The sequence below is a fragment of the Pollachius pollachius genome, assembly GCF_949987615.1.
Source record: "Pollachius pollachius genome assembly, chromosome: 3".
NCBI classification, from domain to species: domain Eukaryota; kingdom Metazoa; phylum Chordata; class Actinopteri; order Gadiformes; family Gadidae; genus Pollachius; species Pollachius pollachius.
In genome coordinates, this window is record NC_136936.1 from 35,328,465 (window position 1) to 35,347,577 (window position 19,113).

At 44.7% G+C, this 19,113-nt stretch overlaps 1 protein-coding gene across 1 annotated transcript in view; it reads left to right on the forward strand.

Annotated features, from left to right (window-relative positions):
* Positions 1–12,179, forward strand: part of igfbp2b (insulin-like growth factor binding protein 2b) — a gene marked incomplete at both ends in the record, with an annotated part of 13,971 nt that extends 1,792 nt beyond the window's left edge. Inside the window, 3 exons of the mRNA XM_079733157.1 lie at positions 3,612–3,766; positions 9,756–9,878; positions 12,021–12,179. Coding sequence (XP_079589283.1) covers positions 3,612–3,766; positions 9,756–9,878; positions 12,021–12,179 — 437 coding nt within the window. The remainder of the gene's footprint in view (positions 1–3,611; positions 3,767–9,755; positions 9,879–12,020) is intronic.
* Positions 12,180–19,113: the final 6,934 nt, after the last annotated feature.

The window sequence follows — 19,113 nt, forward strand, 5'->3', positions numbered from 1 at the left end:
AATTCCCATAGGTGGTGCTTTAATATCCGATCAAAGTTAAATGCTCGGAATATCCTTCCTGATTACAGAAAGATTACTGAAACTTGGTGCACATGCCTTATTTCTCATGCAGATGTTTTTTGCCATTTGGACCCATGATGTCTGTCAGGATAGATTTTGCTGTGCAGTGACATTTCAAGGAAACTTTAAAGTCTTCTCAGAATCAACCAACAGTCAAAATGACCCAGAATTTGGTCCAAATATTTATCTAAGATTTAGCAACCTTTTTTGTTTCAACGAAAAAAGGCAGACTTCCTGGGAATACAAATGTTGTTGACAAACTTGAAAACTTTTGTGCAATCGGGGATCTATAGAGCTATTGAGATTAACAATCCAGAATAATAAGAATCCTGACAATCACAAAAGGTATCCACAGATTCTTTGTTTCCTAACTAGCCAAAACATTTCAATCATAACTGGAATATGAACCTTTGGTGTGTGTGATACAAGATACTTATAATGAAGTATCCTCCATAGACATCTACTTCCATAGATGTCCATTATTTGGGTGGTATTATGTCACCCTCCCTGTCTTTCTCTGTTGTGGTGGATATCTGTTGTTTGGGTTTGCGTGACCTTGAGTAGACTGTTCTGGTCACTGTGGCACCGGTCACTGGTTGAGATTGGAAGCCCTTGCATTTTCCTATGTTCTGGCCACTAGCAGAACCCCATTCTTTATTTATACACTTGTGAACATTTGTAATTACAATACTAATCCTCATTGTTTTTACGATCTGCAAATTGAACGTATACATTGGACATATGGTTATGAAAGACCATAGTCTGTCTTTCTGTTGGTCTGATGGGCTGACGCAGCATTTGACAGCATCTGTCTATCTGTCATGTCTGTGTGCTGTCTGCCTGTGTTTGCCAGTGTTTGTCTGTCTCTTAGCTCTGTCCATGTGTGTGTGTGTGTGTGTGTGTGTGTGTGTGTTTGAGCTATCACCTGGCTGGGAGGGTGCATGTGGGGGCCTGTAGGCCGGCAGTAGGCCCCTCAGGGTGAAGACGGGGAACCCAGCCAGAATGAGACTACCGCTCCTCCCTTAGCTAGCCCTGCTAGCTAACTGCTCACATGATACAGGCTCTGTTTGTTCTCTATTACTTATTTATTACTTATCCATTATAACTGCACATCATAGCATGGTCCGTTCCATCTATGGTGTAACGCTATTCTTCAGCTACAAGTAGGATACCGTTATTTTGTTTCAGCAGAGCTGTTACACATATATTGCCGTTGGTGGTGGCGCTTTTACCGTTTCTCTTCTGCAGTATTACGGAATTTATCCAGTTTGGACAAAACATTTCTCTTTGGAACACTTGGAAGAATGCCCCGATGTTCCCAGCGCTCGGAACCAAGAACGAGGTTGCAAACACAAACGGCGGTGGTGATTAGCGAGCACTGTGTTATGACGACGCCTTGAAGCGCTGCGTTGTTTTCAACACACGTCCCTGCTCCGCCGCTATCCCGTGGCTGATGTAGGGCCCGGGCCAACGGGTAACACTGCGGCCCTCCCCCCTTCAGACAACAACCACCCGCTTCGTTTGGCTACACAACGCCACGCAGAACAGCCTCTCCCAGGAACGCAGCGGGTTCAAGAGTTTAAAGAGCTCGCCTGACGGTAAAGAGGTTTGGGTAGGGGATGGGGGATGAGGGGCTTGAGCGGGCTCGGGGGGGGGTTTGGATCTCTGGCTAGACAAAACCGCCTCTTTTTTAATGGTCCATCTGCCAGCCATGCAGCGTTTGAAGTGGTTTCACCCATTTCACGTGAACAAGGGTTCAAATCCAACAAGGCGCCCTCTCTCTCATTCACTCTCTCTGCACTCTTACCCCCTTGTTCTCTCTCTCTCTCTCGCTCTCTCTCTCTCTCTTTCTCACTGTCTCTCTCTCTCCCTCTTTCTCACTGTCTCTCTCTCATTCACTCGCTCTTTTACCCCCTCGTTCTCTCTCTCTCGTTCTATCTCTTTCATTCTATCTCACTCTTCTCTCATCCTCTTGTTCTTGCTCTCTCATCCTCTTCCCCCCTCAGTCTCTCATTTCTGTCTGTCTGTCGCTTTCTCTCTCTGTACTCTCTCTCTCTCTGTGCTCAGTGTATATGATGACGGTGCAGATGCGTTAATGCCAAGCAACCTTGGAAAGACATTACTCACTGTGTGTGTTATGGGAGCCGGAGAGTGCCAATGCTCCAATGGCTTCAGACAGGTCGTTTCTATGGAGCCCAAGACAAAATCAACAACACTTTATTGATATGACAGCTGTTGGCAAGGAGAGCTAGCATTCTACCATTTTTGTTTTTTTTCTTTTCTGGAAAAGAACATTTAGCTCGTTCCTATAGCACCTATAGTGAGGTGCTCTGCAAACACAACATCACACACTGCCTTTGAATAAACAACGCTTACATTTTTAATTCCACATTAACATTCCAGTTGAACCTTTATTGCCCCATGCACAGTGACGGACATAATGCCGATGACATGCCTATTTCTAGCTCACATGTAAGCATTTTTTAACTGTCATTTGAGTCCATTTATGAAGGGGACCTTTACGGTGGTTTTGGTAGATTGCTATCAAAAGGACTGCGGCGTAGTCATTTTCAATCGTTTAAGAGTTTAGTTCTGAGCTTGATGGTTGGTTTATTATGTGATTCATTTGATTTTCTGTGTGCTCAGAAGAGAGGTACGCATTGAGTGGTGAATGTTGTAAAGTACTTAACCTGACTGCTGGTTCTTGGAATCGGAGCAGATATATTTCCCAGACCTGCTTGTTCATGCTGAGTCAGGGTTCTTTCTGATTGTACAGATTTCTTTGGACTAAAGTACCTGCCTCGGGCTGTGTGTGTTGGGCTGTGTGTACGTCTGGGTGTACGGTGGGCGGGTGGGCTTGTGTGTGCATGTGTGTGTGCACGTGTATGTGTGCCTGCCTGTATTAGTGATTGTGTGTGTGACTGACTCCTATCTGTAATTAGTGTGTTTGTGTTTGTGTGCCTGCCCACATGTGTGAATGTGTGTGTGACAGACTCTAATCTGTAATGTGTGTGTGTGTGTGTGTGTGTGTGTGTGTGTGTGTTGTGTGTGTGTGTGTGTGTGTGTGTGTGTGTGTGTGTGTGTGTGTGTGTGTCTGAAGAGGACCATATTGACTCATCATCATACCTGAAGCACATCAAAACACAACAGCTGTCACTATTATTCACACACAGATTTTAGTCAAACTCTTTGTCTTCTCATGTTTCTTTAAATGGGTTTCTCCCTAACACACACATTGACTCAACAGCCCTCGATGTATTCCAATTGATTGTAGATCCAGAGCATTGTGTGACCTGGACACGGCATGTGACGATAAGTTAGGAACTTTAAAGACCCCCAAAGATGAAGTAGACCCTAATTATTTACTTTTCGTTTCAATATTCCTCCAACATTGTGTTAGTCTTCATGTGTGTATCTGTGTGTGTGTGTGTGTGTGTGTGTGTGTGTGGGTGTTTGTGTGGGTGTTTGTGTGTGTGTGTGTGTGTGTGTGTGTGTGTGTGTGTGTGTGTGTGTGTGTGTGTGTGTGTGTGTCTGTGTGTGTTGCCCTCCAGAGGTGCACGGCACCGAGGCTTCGCCGGTGCGTCCGCCGGCCATTGGCCCCTGGAGCAGGACCAAAGTGTCAGCCTGGATTAAGCACAAGAATGACCTCGATTCCAGGATGAAGAACACCCAGTCGGACGACGCCAGACCCCCACTCTTGTCCCAGGTCAGCGTCTTGATTAAACACACGTCCAAAATACCCTGCGTTCGCTCCAGCTTTTGGCTTCTCGCGTCTGAGAGAGTCACCTCCGGTGAGCCGACTCCGCTGTTAATCTGTAGAGTTCTGCCTCGGGGCTTGCTCTGCAGCGGTGCCGGCTGCAGGGGCAGAGAACCCCCAGCGTCTCGCAGACTGTTGAGTTGGATCGCTTGCACCACACACATCCACTCAGAGGACCCAAGGGAGGGGCGGGAGTGGTGAATGAACGGAGAAATGGACGGCTGAATGAATTGGAAAATTGATGTTTATAATAATGGATGGATGAATTGATGAATGGAGAAATGGAGGGATGGATAAATGGATGGCTGAATGATAGATTGAATGAAGAAATTGTCATTTGAGATAAAAGGTGAATAAATGAAGAGCGAAATGGACGGATGAATAAAGGGAAGGATTCATTCATTAATCATGAAATTGATGTTTGAATGTATGGATGGACCAATAAATGAATGGAGAAACAGTTTGACTGCCAGGTGAAAGGTTCTGGGTTCGATCCCCCACATCCACAGCCTACCGGTCCGCATCTTTGATCCAGTATGCACTCACGCCTACCTGCTCCTTAATCACATTTGTTTACTGTCAGCAAAAATATCACTAAATAGTAAATGGATTAATGAATGAGTGAATATAACCCACTCTGCCAGCTTGAACAACATCTTTATCATAATCAGAACAAGTTTTTTTGCCAAGTAAATTTTCCAAGTTTTCGTAAGGAGTTACTGTGGTGCATTGAGGCAGAAATACAAATGCCAGATAAAAGGTTAGAAGAAAAAAGTAAAAAGTCATACTTGTAACACGTAAACCAATGTAATAAACCAGATTGGCCTCCCTTTTCTTTGTAGGGTAACCATGGTGATGTAACAGATGGGTCAGCTGTGTCTTGGCTGGCCATTCTTGTGCTTTACAGTAGTGCCCTCCACTGGGCAACCATTCACTTACATGCAAATTTACTTTTATATGGGGACACATGCACACACATGCATGCATGTTCCCACACACCCATATGCACACGCGCACACATTGACATGCACATATTCACATACACACTCCATTTCTCATGGATTAAACCGACTTAATTTTTAATAATTTCCATTAAGAGATAAAAGCACTATATGCAAACATGTTGGATTAAAGCAAATCTTTTGTAAAAATCTGCAAGCATAACAGGACGTAGTTATGCTTTTGAAAGTAATAAGCTGTGAGGTGTGATTTATTCATTTATTCCACTTACACACCAACACACACACAAACCGTTAATCACACGTAATTCACAAGTCAGTCTCACAAGTCAGTCTCACTCCTTATTTACATTACAGTACAATTATAAAGCTAATGCTTTTGTCCAAAGCAACTTACAACAAGGGCATTCAACCACGAATAGATAACCCAAGAAGCCAAAGAATCATTTGAGAACATACAATTCAACTGCTTCAAGTGCTACATTAAAGATACATGAGATTGATGCTTTTTTTTTTTCCAGGGGTGCTGAACAGATGTTTTGAGTTTGCGACGGAAGATGTTTAGGGTTTCTGTTTAGTGGGAAGCTCATTCCTCCATTGTGGAGTCAGCACAGCAAACAATCCGAATTTTGGTTGAGAAGCAGCTGGATTTCCCTTGTAGTGAGGGAGCAGCAAGCCGTGGCTGGAGTGTAGGGTTTGACCATGTCCTTGATTTGGGACGAGCCTTAACAATTCACAGCAGGGTAGTAAATGTGACTTGAATTTAATTTGTTCATCTACCATTTGTACATACATTATATTTGGATTGATCCATTTTAAGTATCTTTAATAACTATCGCTAATTTAATATTGAAAGATAATGTAAAGTGCCAACGGGGCAGCAGCAGCAGCCCCAGTAGATGTTTACCTAGAATGCCGCGTGGGTCCAGGGCATGCAGGTTTCTGTTTTGTTTTGGTGGTCGAATGCTGATTTCCATTTAATCTAATCAGAAGGAATCAAAACGAGAATGGGTGTTGTCCCCTCAGTTTCCCCGGCCCCAGTGCAGAGAGAAGCAGTAATAAGCAGTTCCTTGAAGAAAGGTTTCCGTCCAGAACAATGCCCTAAGTGTGCCCCGTGGCCACAAACATGCATATTCCTTTTTTTCTATGAAATTGTTTTTGATTGTCTTGTTTTTGATTATCAACTCTTTTATTTTGTTCCCTTCTCTGTTGATGAAGTTCACTGAGCTCTTCTATCGCAAGATAATCTGGGACCATACTTTTTTAAAGTTGCAGCTGACACCATTGCTAAACCTTTGTCAAACATCTTTAACGTCAGTGCCACTCAAAATGTCATCCCCAAAATGTGGACCCATGTTCCCCCTCTGTTAAATGGGAGGGACCCCTACTTTATAAACAATTATAGTCCTGTTTCCAATTTAACCATCTCATTAATAATATCACCAAAAAACCTGTGCCGCTCTTTTTATCAATATTTTTGTAAAAGCTGTTGATACAGTTGACCACCTTAAGGAATGGCTGCTTGATATTGGGTTGTCTGAGCAGATGGTTTCCGGGTTTGAGAATTACCTCTCTGAAAGTGCAAAATGAGTTCAATTTAATGGCACTGCCTCCAGTGTGTTACATGCTGTGTCAGGGGTTCCGCAAGGTTCTGTTTTGGGTCCACTTTTGTTAACTATTTATGTTAACAACCAACCTGGGTCAAAATATTCCTCATGCACAATTGGATTTTAATGCCTACAAAATTGATATTTACTGCTGTGGTGCCACCCTTCCCCATCACTTGAGTATTTACAGTCTGCTTTAGGTATTGTAGTGTCACATTTGTGTTGAATGCCACAAAAATTAAATTTATGTTGTTTTCTAATGCCAGGAAGGCATTAGCTTCTCTTCCTAACATTGTAACCTTGCAGGGCAGTCAGATTGAATTAGTATCAGAGTAAAAGTATAAAGGTAATTTAATACATGATCGTTTAACTTTTGAGCTTCACATTGAAAACTAAGTAAAGAAACTCAAGCCTAAGCTTGGTTTTTATGTCAAAAACAAATCCTGCTTTTTCTATGCTGCCAGGAAAGAAATGGTTGATGTTCCTTCCCTTGTTTGACTATGGTGATCTGTTGTACACGCAGGCCTCAGCCCAATGCTTGCATTGGCTGGACAATGTACTACAGCCCTCTGAGGTTTGTCACAGGCTACACAGCTCTTACTCACCATTGTGCCCTACATGCCATAGTTAAGTGGCCTTCATTGGCCTTGCAAGACTCACTCATCGGTACATATTTATTTATAAGTCCATCCTTGGTCTGCTCTCTCCTTACCTTTGTGGGTATACCTCAGCCAAAACTAGCAATTATTGTTTGCGCTCAAATTACTCTCTTACTGTCTCTTAGTTGGGCTCCACTAGGGTTCACATTGAATTTGGCAAACAGGCCTTTATGTTTTTAGCGCCTGCAGCCTGGAACCTCTTGCAAACAGATCTGTAGCTAGAGGACCTGATCCAAAAATGTCTAAAACGGTCTGAAGGCAAATCTAATTGGAATTTGTAATTGCTTCACTATAACCAGTACTGTCTCCAGCAGTCTGTTGGCCATATGATTCTGTGACCTATGACTATATATTTTGTTTTATGTACCTTAAATGTTGTTGTGAAACTGTATTGCTGCCAGGGCTCCCCCTCGAAAAATAGATATTTTCATCTCAATGGGGCTTGCCCGGTAAAATGAAGGTTTACTAATCATAAAATAAATGAGCGGGGCCCCTAGGAATTATGCTGGTAGGGGGGTGGGTGTTGGGGCCCCCCATATGTACTTTTGTGAGCTGGTAAATAATGATGTACATGATCCGCATTTTCCCCCTCATTTCACTCACTCTGCCAATAACAAAAATGGCCGCAAAAAAGACCAAAATTGGGGGAGGCGGAGGTTGGGGTGAAACAATTAGTGATGCCTTTCAATTGGAGTGAAGCAGAGTGTGCTTGTGTGTGTGGGCGGGGCAGGGGAGGGGGGGGGGGGGGGGGGGGGGGTTGTTGGTTGGACGTATGGTGTGAGGGTGTGTGCGTGAGCGTGCGTGGTCGTGTGTGGTCCCTGATAAACAGCCCTGAGGGGTCCTCACACCCTGTCAGGGCCCCTGGGCCCCTTCTGTCACACCCAACACCCCACCCCTCCTCCATCCCATTCATTCCACGCCGTCGTCACGCAATCGTGAGGACACTTGTTTTGACCTCTACCTTTATTGATGTTTTTGTTTTATTTTATTGATCAAGTATTACGCTAAATGTGCAGTCGTCCCACCAATCCCTTTCCAACGACATAGGCAAAGCTATGGTGTACTGGCCCGAATGGTGCCAGGAGGTACTTCCAAAATGTTGCATCGTCCACTGCAACATTGAGCAGCCAAGTGTCAAGTGATGAGGTTCCTTGAAAGATTTATAAATTGTGTTTAGTTATTTGGTCTGTAAAACTATACGTCGTACCTTAAAAGTTTTAGAAATGGGTTGATGGATGGAATGATCAAATGATGGATGAGCAGAGGGATAGTGATGGGTGGATGTTGGTGTTGGTGGCCTTGTTTTAATTAGCCATTTGATTCTCTTGAAATCTCAATTGAAAAAGGTTGTGAGCCTGAGATTTCTGCAAAATTGGGCAGGCCTTTTGTTTGGTTCATTAACTTGCGTGGTGCCTCAAATCTCTTCGGAAGCGAGATCTCATGTTAGAGAGTGATGTGCTCTGCTCAGGCGTGACCGTTCTTCAACTAAGGGCCTGTATGCAAATGTTTCTGAAACATAGCCGCTCTGTGCCTACTTCTGTTTTGAATGCGTCCTAGACCTTGCATTTGTATCATTAAACATGATTCCCAGCGTCATCCAACGAAATGTAAAGTGATACACCACCGTTCGCCATCCATTCTTGGATATTGCGAAACCATGGATGTGTGTACAAATCTGGAACCGGTGTGTGCATGCGCGTAATCACAAGGGGACATCTCGTAAGCCCCTATGTGTAGGCTGAGACGGTTGTAAGCGCCTGGTGCCTTTCATGCACACAGTTTCGTTTTTGAGTCGAGATAAAATCGTAATTCCTAAACGGTTGTAGATCTAGATATGTATCTTGTGTAAACAGGGCCTGTGAGGGGGCGTATGTATGTGGCTGTCTGCACATATGTATGCGCAAGAGTGTGTGTTTCTGTGTTTCTGCATGTGGCTCTGCGTACACGTGTGTGTGTGTGTGTGTGTGTGTGTGTGTGTGTGTGTGTGTGTGTGGGTGTGTTGTGTGTGTGTGTGTGTGTGTGTGTGTGTGTGTGTGTGTGTGTGTGTGTGCGTGTGTATGTGTGTGTGTCTGTGCTTGTGTGTATTTCTGTGTTTGTGCATGAAGGTGCAGATGCCTGTGTGTGTGTGTGTGTGTGTGTGTGTGTGTCTGTGTGTCTGTGTGTTTGTGTGTGTGCCTGTAATAACATGAATGAGATGAGTTGAGACATGGTTGGGGGTAAGGCTAAATGATAGGGACAGCTGGGAGCTGGAGGGCTACATGAAGAGAGAGAGACAAAGAGACAGACATAGAGAGAGGGAGGGAGGGAGAGAGAGAGGGAGAGAGAGACATAGAGACAAATAGAGAGAGGCCTGTGATGTGATAATGTCTGAGAGACCTTCCTCTCTCTCTCATCCACAGCCAACTAATCAGAGGACAGGGGTCCTTTGATCCACCAGCCCCTGAGACACACACACACACACACACACACACACACACACGCACATACACACACTCTATTAGTAAATTGAGGGTATTTGACAATTTTTTATTCTTATCGATTAATTATTATTAATATATTATTAATTATCGATTGTACACAGGACAATATCTAATGGGTATCGCATTTATTTATAACACAGCTAACCATTTCCTCCATATGTGTGTGTGTGTGCGTGCGTGTCATTTGGCGTGTGTGTGTGTGTGTATGTGTGTGTGTCTGTGTGTGTGTGCAGAGCTCCTGTCAGCAGGAGCTGAACCAGGTGTTGGAGGAGATCTCCAGGATGACCCTCCTGGAGAACCTCTATGAGCTCCGCTTCCCCAACTGTGACCGCAACGGCCTGTACAACCTCAAACAGGTACACACATTCACTCACACGTTCACTAATCAACTTCCTCATTCCTTCACCCATTGCCTCCTTCACTCATTCACTCTCTTACTAGCTCATTCACCTGATCTTATTTACCAACTCACTCAATTAATGCATTGACTTATCAAGATCACACCACATCATTGTACCCTAAACACCCAAATAAACACATCCAGCCCCACAGACAACACAAGACACATACCTAGAATGCACAACATGGAAGCATGCTAGCATCCTAATAGTATAAGAAGTTGTAATGATGTAATATAACTGCACTGCTGAGTAATTGTCATATTATTCTTCCTCAATTAGATACTTTGTTAATTAAACTATAAGTACTATAAGTAACAACTACTTCAATAATTTAAATAATGTATATTGTATATATGTAATAGTCAAAAATAATTAATAGTACTACTAATACAAATAAATGATCTCGTGACAACAATGTCCTCAACCTAACTATGACAATGATCCTGGTTCTGATTAATAATAATGATGATCATGCGTATAATAACGATCCTATTAATAATGATCATAATGGGAGCTGTGTCAACAGTTAAACAGGTTTCAATGGGTCTTGAACACAGGTCAGAGGCAACTGGCGTTGTTTTGCCCAGCAAGAGAAAGAGAGATAGATAGAGAGAGGCCTTCTTTCCCAGGACAACACACACACACACACACACACACACACACACACACACACACACACACACACACACACACACTGTATCTCCCGTCCCTCCTTTCTTCCGCCACCAATTACTGTAACTGTCACTTGTTTTGTTCTTTCTCACCCAAGGAACAAAATGGACGGTCTTTTCTCTCCTCTTGCCCCTTCGCCCCACCCTGTCCCCTTCTCTATCTCCCCCTGGAACTCCTTGTTCTTTCCCATTCATTCACCTCCTCTCCTCCTCCACCTCCTCCTCTCTCTTTTTTCTACCTCCTCAATTTCCTTTCCTCTTCTTCCTCCCTCTACTTCCTCCTCCATCTTCCCTATCCATCTTCCTCCTTCCCCCTCTTCCGCCTCCTCCTCCTCTTCCTCCTAAACCCTCTTCCGCCTCCTCCTCCTCCCCCTCCTCATTCTACCCTCTTCCTCCTCTTCCTCCTTCTCCTACCCTCTTCCTCCTCACCCCTCCTGGTCCTCCTCCTCCTCCTCCTCCTATCCTCTTCCTCCTCACCCCTCCTGCTTCTCCTCCTCCTCCTGCTCCTCCTCCTATCCTCTTCCTCCTTCCTCCTCCTGCTTCTGCTCCTCCTACTCCTACCCTCCTCCTCCTCCTCCTCCTCCTCCTCTCCTGGCCAGTGTTTATGGCTGAAAACACTTTGATTATGACCTCATTTTCTGAGGGGGTGGAATGGGGGGGGGGGGGGGGGGAGAGTGTGTATCTGGCTGGCAGAGGGTGGGGGGAGGGGGTGGGGGGAGGGGGTGCCGTCTGTAATCCTCTGATGTGCATGAGTGGTGGGAATGTAGGCGGGCTGCGGGGTGGGGGCACGGCTCGAGCCAGCACGGCAATTGGACGGCCCTGGCTCCGCCCCCACCCCGCCTAAACTTTAGCCCCTCCAAATCTGAGGTCATGTTTTTGTAGACATGCGAAAACACGTTGGTGTGGAGCGCGTGCACACGCACACACACACACACACACACACACACACGCCCTGTCTTAGTCCACATTGTCACGCCCCCGACTAACCCCCGAACATTCACCCCCCTCCTTTTTGTATTATCTGCCTGTGTCCAGTGTAGCTACTTGGGGGTATGTGTGGGTAGGACTGTGTGTGTGTGTGGGGTTGTGGGTGTGTGTGTGTGTGTGTGTTTGGGTGTGTGTGTGTGTGTGTGTGTGTGTCTGTGTGTATGAGTGTGTTTATGCCTCAAATGTGTATCAATTTCTCTTGTTTGCTGTTTGTTGTTTTGTTTTCATTGTCATTGTCTTATTGTTTGTCGTCTATTTTTGTTTTTGTTTGTAACAATGTGCCATCATCTGTTGTCCTTTGTTGTTTTGATTTCATTGGTCGACGTCTCTTCGTCGTCACGTGTCATGGTGTGTTTTTATTTGTGACCTTGTGGTCATGGTGGTGTGGTGTACTCAAGGCGGTGTGGTGGTCTCATGGTGGTGTGGTGGTCTTCCCCAGTGCAACATGTCCACCCATGGCCAGCGGGGGGAGTGTTGGTGCGTGGACCCCATGACCGGGACCCAGCTGCCGGCCACGCCCCGGGTCAGAGGGGACCCAAACTGCAGCCTCCTCCAGGGGGACCCCGGCGCAGTGCCCACGGCCGCCGAAATGCGCTAGGGCCACGTCCAGAGTGTCGTCTGTTTGTTTGTATGCTGAACTTTTTTGTGGTTTTGTTTTTTTTACCGAGGCAACATGGCTGTTAAGGATGTGGCAAGTTTTGTGTGTGTGTATGTGTGTGTGTATTTGGGGGGGGGAATCAAAATCAATTTGGAGACGGCTTTATAATGATGGCGATCACACGTCACATCTTGATGAAGCCAGATTGACTGTGTTTTATAAAGCAGGCAAAAGGTTAAACCAGTGACACATTCCTCTCAGGTCCCCTTCATACATATGAGATACTGACCAAACAAAGGTAATGTGTAAGTCAAATTATCCATGTTGAAATATATGTTGAAATAGGAAATGTATGTTAAAACATACATTTAACATCAGCATTGTTGTTTTGTTTGTCCAACTACCTGGTGTGCTGAAATTATCCTACGCACCCAAAATGGTTGATCTGCCGTTTGTGTGTGCATGATTGTGTGCGTGTGTGTGTTTGTGTGTGTGTGTGTGTGTGTGTGTGTGTGTGTGTGTGTGTGTGTGTGTGTGGGTGGGTGTGTGTGTGTGTATGCATTTGCACATGTGTGTGTACTTTACACAAAAGTGAGTGCATAAATACTTCCTGTTTTTATACAGCATATCAGATATTTCTGATATGCTTTCCTTGGGCTCTTTAGCAAGTTAATAGGCTGTGTGGAAATGGTAGTGTGGATGCTAGCCGCTACACTACAGGTTGCGGTTATTAGCAGGTGACTATGGGTGATATTGCGGATGCTAACTGCTATGCCACACGTTGCTGTAATTAACAGTTGAATATGGATCCTAGCACGGATGCTAGCCGCTACACTACACGTCTCCATTATCCGCAGGTGAAGGGGTCGTAGCGGGGATGCTATGCTACGTTATTAGCAGTCAGTGCCAGGTGCTATGCTCCATGTTGCCCCTCTTATTCCACGCATGTGTATTGCAGCGTTCGGGCTCAGGGCTCCTGTTTGTTCAGCTGTTCCCTAATTGGTCACCCCTACATGGATCCTAGCCTGTCATCCTGTGAGCCAGAGAGAATACAGCATATACAGTTTCTATACAGGTGCTATGTGTATTCCGGCCACATTAGATATCTAATTGTTGAATCTGTGGCACCCTATTTTGGTGGCCACACATCCCACAATGTGGAATGTGTGGCACCTTTATATTTTCTTTTTTTGACTTTCTTGTTTCATGTTGCCTATGTTTTGTGTTGAGTGTTTTTTTCCACTGAATTGTAACTCATTTGTTTGTTTTGGCTGCGGATGTAATGGTGTTCTCTGTTGATTTCTATGTGGGTGGATTGGTGTTCTCAACCGATTCTAAAGTTTAGTTTGAAGCACTTTAGAATAACTGTACAACTTTAAAGCATTAACAAAGAAGCAATTCATCATTTATAAAGAATTGTTCATACATTCATTCTCAGAAGTATGTTTTTCATAATCAGTTGTAAATCGTTAATAAGACGGTTTCTATCTTAATTTATAAAGCTAATTGATGACTTACAAACTATTTACAATGTGTTATTTTGACAATGATTTCTACTATTGCAATGGTACTTGAGGCATTTAAATTGTATGAGTATTAATGTAGTAACAATGCTTTATAACTGATTCATTCACTATTTACTACTACTTTATTATTGCTACAAATTGGAATTGGCCTATATTATGATATGCGACCATTTAGTTCATTCAAATAACATCAATCAGTCCAAACAATGGACAATATTTCCTTAGTTGTGATATTGGATTAATACGCATTACTTTGCCATAGGGCAATTGGTGCTTGTTGTTTTTTAAAATACCAGTATGTTTATATTCCTGTCTGTGATGAAAAAATATATGCAACATATATTATCAATTAAAAAAATACATTGCCATTTGTCTATTTCTACACTGTATATCCTACTGCAAAGTGGTGTAATGGTGTGTGTGTGTGTGTGTGTGTGTGTGTGTGTGTGTGTGGGGGGGTGTGTGAGGGTGTGTGTGTGTGTGTGTGTGGCGGCCCCGCAGCCTTCCTGGGTGGGGACTCCACAAGAGAAGAAGACTCAGAAGACCCAGGGTGTGTGTCTGGTGTCTATATGTGTGTGATGGGGGGGATTTTGTGCGATTGTGCATGTGCATTTGTAATGGGGTTTATGTGTGTGTGTGCGTGCGTGTGTTTGCGTGTGTGTAGGTGTGTGCGTGTGTGTGTGTGTGTTTGCATGTGTTTTAGTGTGTCTGTGTGTGTGTGTGTGTGTGTGTGTGAGTGTTTGTCTGCATGCGGGTGTGCTGTGTGTGGGTGTCTGTATGTGTCTGTGTTTGTGCATATGTGGGTGTGTGTGTCTGTGCCAGTGAATACATGTTTATGTGGCCACATCTGTATGTCTAGGAATGGATGTGTGCATGTGAATGTGTGTTACTGTCTGCATGGATTTGCATGTGTGTGTATGTGCCAAGGACCTCCATTTATCCAGAGCCACAGGTATGGGGTGTGTGTCGGGACTTGGCACATGCACACGTGTGAACAGGGTTCTCCTTGGGTGCCGGTGCATTGAGGTGTGTGTGTGTGTGTGTGTGTGTGTGTGTGTGTGTGTGTTTGTGTTTGTGTGCATGTGTGAATGTGAGTGTGTGTGTGTGTAGGTTACTAATGACGTGTTGACATGCAGGGGATTAGAATGGCAGGCTGACATTGACAAATGTGATACAAGTGGGTTATGATGTCTATAAATACACACATACCTACGCTCAGACACATTTACGCACACACACATACATGTACACTAACATACCTACATATTCATGTACACACACACACACACACATGCACCTAATCATCCACACCTACACACACAGATATTTGTGTGGGGTAAAAAAGCGCTTCTACGTAGTCTGTACCCTGAAGGCTTGTTGTTCTCACCACTACTCTACTTCACACATTATGTCTTTTATCTTCACGTTCCATCAAGCTACACCATGGTAACTATGTTAAACACACATAAGCATTACGATGCCCAACATTCTTTGTGGTTTGTAGTGTACAAAGAAATGAAAATAAAGGCCCCCCATGGCACCAGGATTGCTTTGGAGGGCACACATGTGTAGATTAGAAATACAAGATGTGCTAGCGCCGGCTGACTCAGCAATATCATTCACTTGCCGCTTCTATTCAACTGCTCTACTGCTTCATGTTACCTAGCTTTCGATCAACTGTGTCTGACCAATTAACTGTGTGTATGGGTCGAGACATTACAGGACAGCTTCAACACACAGCACACGGCTGCTTGCAGAATTTATTTCTCGACGCTGTAAATATAAAAAATATCTGTTTAGAATTAGTTGGCACACTTGACAAGTGCAAATATGTTCTTGATGACACTTTTATTGTCCTTAATTTTTGGTGTGTGCATATACTTTTAATTATGTACAACAAAGTAATCGAGTTGGACCAGATCATATACACATATTTATGGAACACAGGAGACTTCGGCTTGACAGATACCCTGTCTACATCTTTATTGGACATCTTTTAAACCAACACAATTCTGAGAACTAAGCCACGACTTCCCATCATACTTTCGCTGTTGCTCCGCATCCCTCATAAATCTAACCAATTTAGTTTTTTCGTCCTCAGGAAGTTCTTTTGTCAAAGCCCAGGCTTAGTGGGGCCGAGCTGTAAAGAAGGCCCACACTGTCTTCCTAACACATCAACACTGCGAATGCACGTCAGCAATAAGACTATCAAAGCCCTTATGGGTTGAGGCGTGTAGGATCGAGGATGTAAGGATCTCATTCCAGGTAAGCTAAAGAAACACGCAAAAAAAAGCTGCGGTTCACACACTTACATCCGCCCCCGCACCGAAACCCTCTATTTGGATTCAGCGTCTGAGCCCGTGTTTGATGAGAGGGCTGGCTTTAAATAGTTAAATAGCTAGCAGACACTTGTCTCTTTGCCTTCAACCCCTGGCATCGGAGGATTCCGCTTCTACTCAATTGTATGATTTAGTCCAAACTGCCTTTCACATTCTTTTGCGAGACGTCTTTCATCTCCACGCCGGTGACAAAGTAGATCACTGTTAGTCTTCCAAGAGATAGCGTAACCGAGAACACAAAGCAGTTATTAGCCGGGCTCCCTATTATGCAGTAAACATCTGTATGCCATTTGTAACTGTACATGGTCTTATGCCCCATCATTGCTTCTAAAAAGAGGAGAAAAGGTCACATGGGGTGCATGAGGCGCACGGGCCCCCCCACTTGAAGGCATAGCCACCGAGACGGTACGAAACCGGGTCGCGGGCGGTCATCGAGATGTACCCCCTCCCACCCTAACCCCCAAACCAAAACCGTAGTATCCAGAGGCTGAGCTTTAAACGTGTTCTTAGTAACGCTCAACACACACAAGCACACGCAAACGCACATGCACACACGCACACGCGCACACACAACGGACTGTCATGGAGCAAACCGAGCGGTAGGGTCTGGTCCTTGAGGTGCGCTGCGTGTTGAGATTAGACGTAGCCATGCAGCGTTGTCGCCCTAATTATGTAATAAAACGGGGCATGAGGGCTTTGAAGTCCTAAGTGCAGTTGTCAGTTTCTTTGAAGGCAAATCGTAATAGTCATGTTCACTGCCTCGCAAATCAAACCTCGTACACATGTTCCCCTCTGCCCTGCGAGTCTTTAACCTCACTCTCACGACACACACACATTTTTCTGCATGTACTCACACACACACGGATGCAAATGTGCATTCAAAGATGCACACACACACACACACACACACGGATGCGTACGTGCATTCAAACATGCACACATACACTTCGAGGCACACAGACACAAACACACTAAAAAACAGGTAATGCACAAATACACACTTAAAACTGCAAATATGCCACCTCCATCCCCACCCCCACACACTCACATACACACACATACACACAACTATTAACACAGCAAGTAATGAATGAGTCTGAATTATTACTGATTATAATTTGACATTTCACACACAGTCTCACACAGCCTCACACACACACACACACACACACACGCACACTATCATACACAAACACATCGAAGTACCCCAGTCTCCTTCTTTTAAGGCAGCCTTGATCATTGTGTAGTTCTGGGAGTCGGGGGGGGGGGGACTGGTTGTCCTAAAGCCTTTCATGGCTGTGTCAATCACCTCCATCTGGACCTGCTCAAACTCCTCAGCTCCCAGGGGACAGATGCTGTGTGCAACCATCCCCCCCCCCCCCCCCCCCCCCCGCTTACACACACACAACAAAAAAAGCCCTGTTCTGTCACTTCCCGCAATGCACCAGGGGATAAAGATGGCCAGACGTTGTTTCTGGGAGATCTGAGGGCAGACCTCACTCCTGTGAAGTCCGGTCCCTCTCTGAGTATAAGCATAGTTCCATTCTAGGATGTAGGGGGAGCGCAACATGAGTTTCTAAAACAGAAACTCATGCATGTGTGCAGTTACTTAACACAGTAACAAACACACACACACACACACACATAGACACACACACACATAATCTCAAGCACACTTTCACACACCTCAACACATATGCATACAAACATAACCAAATGCATGTGACCAGACACTTCTTTCTAATTCTGACATGTTATATTGACCCACCCCGTCTTTCCAGAGACAGAGAGGGGGATAGATTGGGTGACTGAGAGAGATATAGTGAGAGGGCAAGAGAAAGAAAGAGAGAACATTAGAGAGAGAGACAGGTAGAGAGCGTGTGGTAGAGATGAAGGGAGAAAAGGGGATGACAGAGATCGATAGAGTGTAAGGGAAGAGGAAGGGAGAGAGTGCAAGAGAAAGAACTACAGGGACAGAGGTAGAGAGATACAGAGAGAGAAAGAGTTAGAGATGAAGGGAGAGAATGGGTGACATAGAATGATAGATGAAGGGAGAGAAAGAGTTAATGTTCAGAGAGAAAGAGGAAGATGAACGGAGAGAAAGGGGGATAGTCAGACAGAGGGAGGCAGATGAAGGGATAGAAAGGGGTAATAGACAGAAAAAGAGACAGAAATGAAGGGAGAGAAATGTGTAATATTCCGAGAGAGGGAGGGATATGAAGGGAGAGAAAGGGGTAATATTCAGAGAGAGGGAGGGAGGGAGATGAAGGGAGAGAAAGGGGTAATATTCAGAGAGAGGGAGGGAGATGAAGGGAGAGAAAGGGGTAATATTCAGAGAGAGGGAGAGAGATAAAGGAGAGAAGGGGGGATTGTCAGAGAGAGGGAGAGAGAGAGAGGAGTAATAGACAGAGAGAGGGAGGGAGATGAAGGGAGAGAAATGGGTGATATTCAGACAGAGGGAGGGAGAGAAGGGATTACTAGAGTGGGGGGGATGAGGTTAGAGAGTGGGGGGATAGTCAGAGAGAGAGAGATGAAGGGAGTGAATAATGTGTTTTTCAGGCAATGCCACCATTAAGCGGTCATAAAAGGGCCCCGTTACAGCAGACCCCCACTCACTCATTTGATTCATGCTCTCAACGGAATTAATTACACTTTGAACTTCAAACTCACACTACATGACTTCCTGGTTCCTCTGCAATCTTTTTTGACTACCGTGTTGAAAACCAGGTGACTACCACCTTAGGCTAGGCTTTATGAAGTCACTTCCTGTGCGGCCAGATATGTACTTCCTGTCTCTTTCTAATGTCTGGGTGCCTCATCAGCAAATTGGTGTTGTAGATGTTTAATGCCACTGTGATTCAGCCCAAAAGTGAAGGCAGGTCTTGTTTACAAAGGGTCTTACTAACTGGGTTTGTCAGTGGAAATGTATATAATGAGATGGGATAGTGAAGAGGTTATGGTGTTTGATTTCCAGCCAAAATATGGTGTGTTTGTCCCCTTTTGTCTATAGAGCCTGTAGGTGTCTTTGAGCGTGATACCCTCTGATCACCTCTACCTTCTCATTTATCA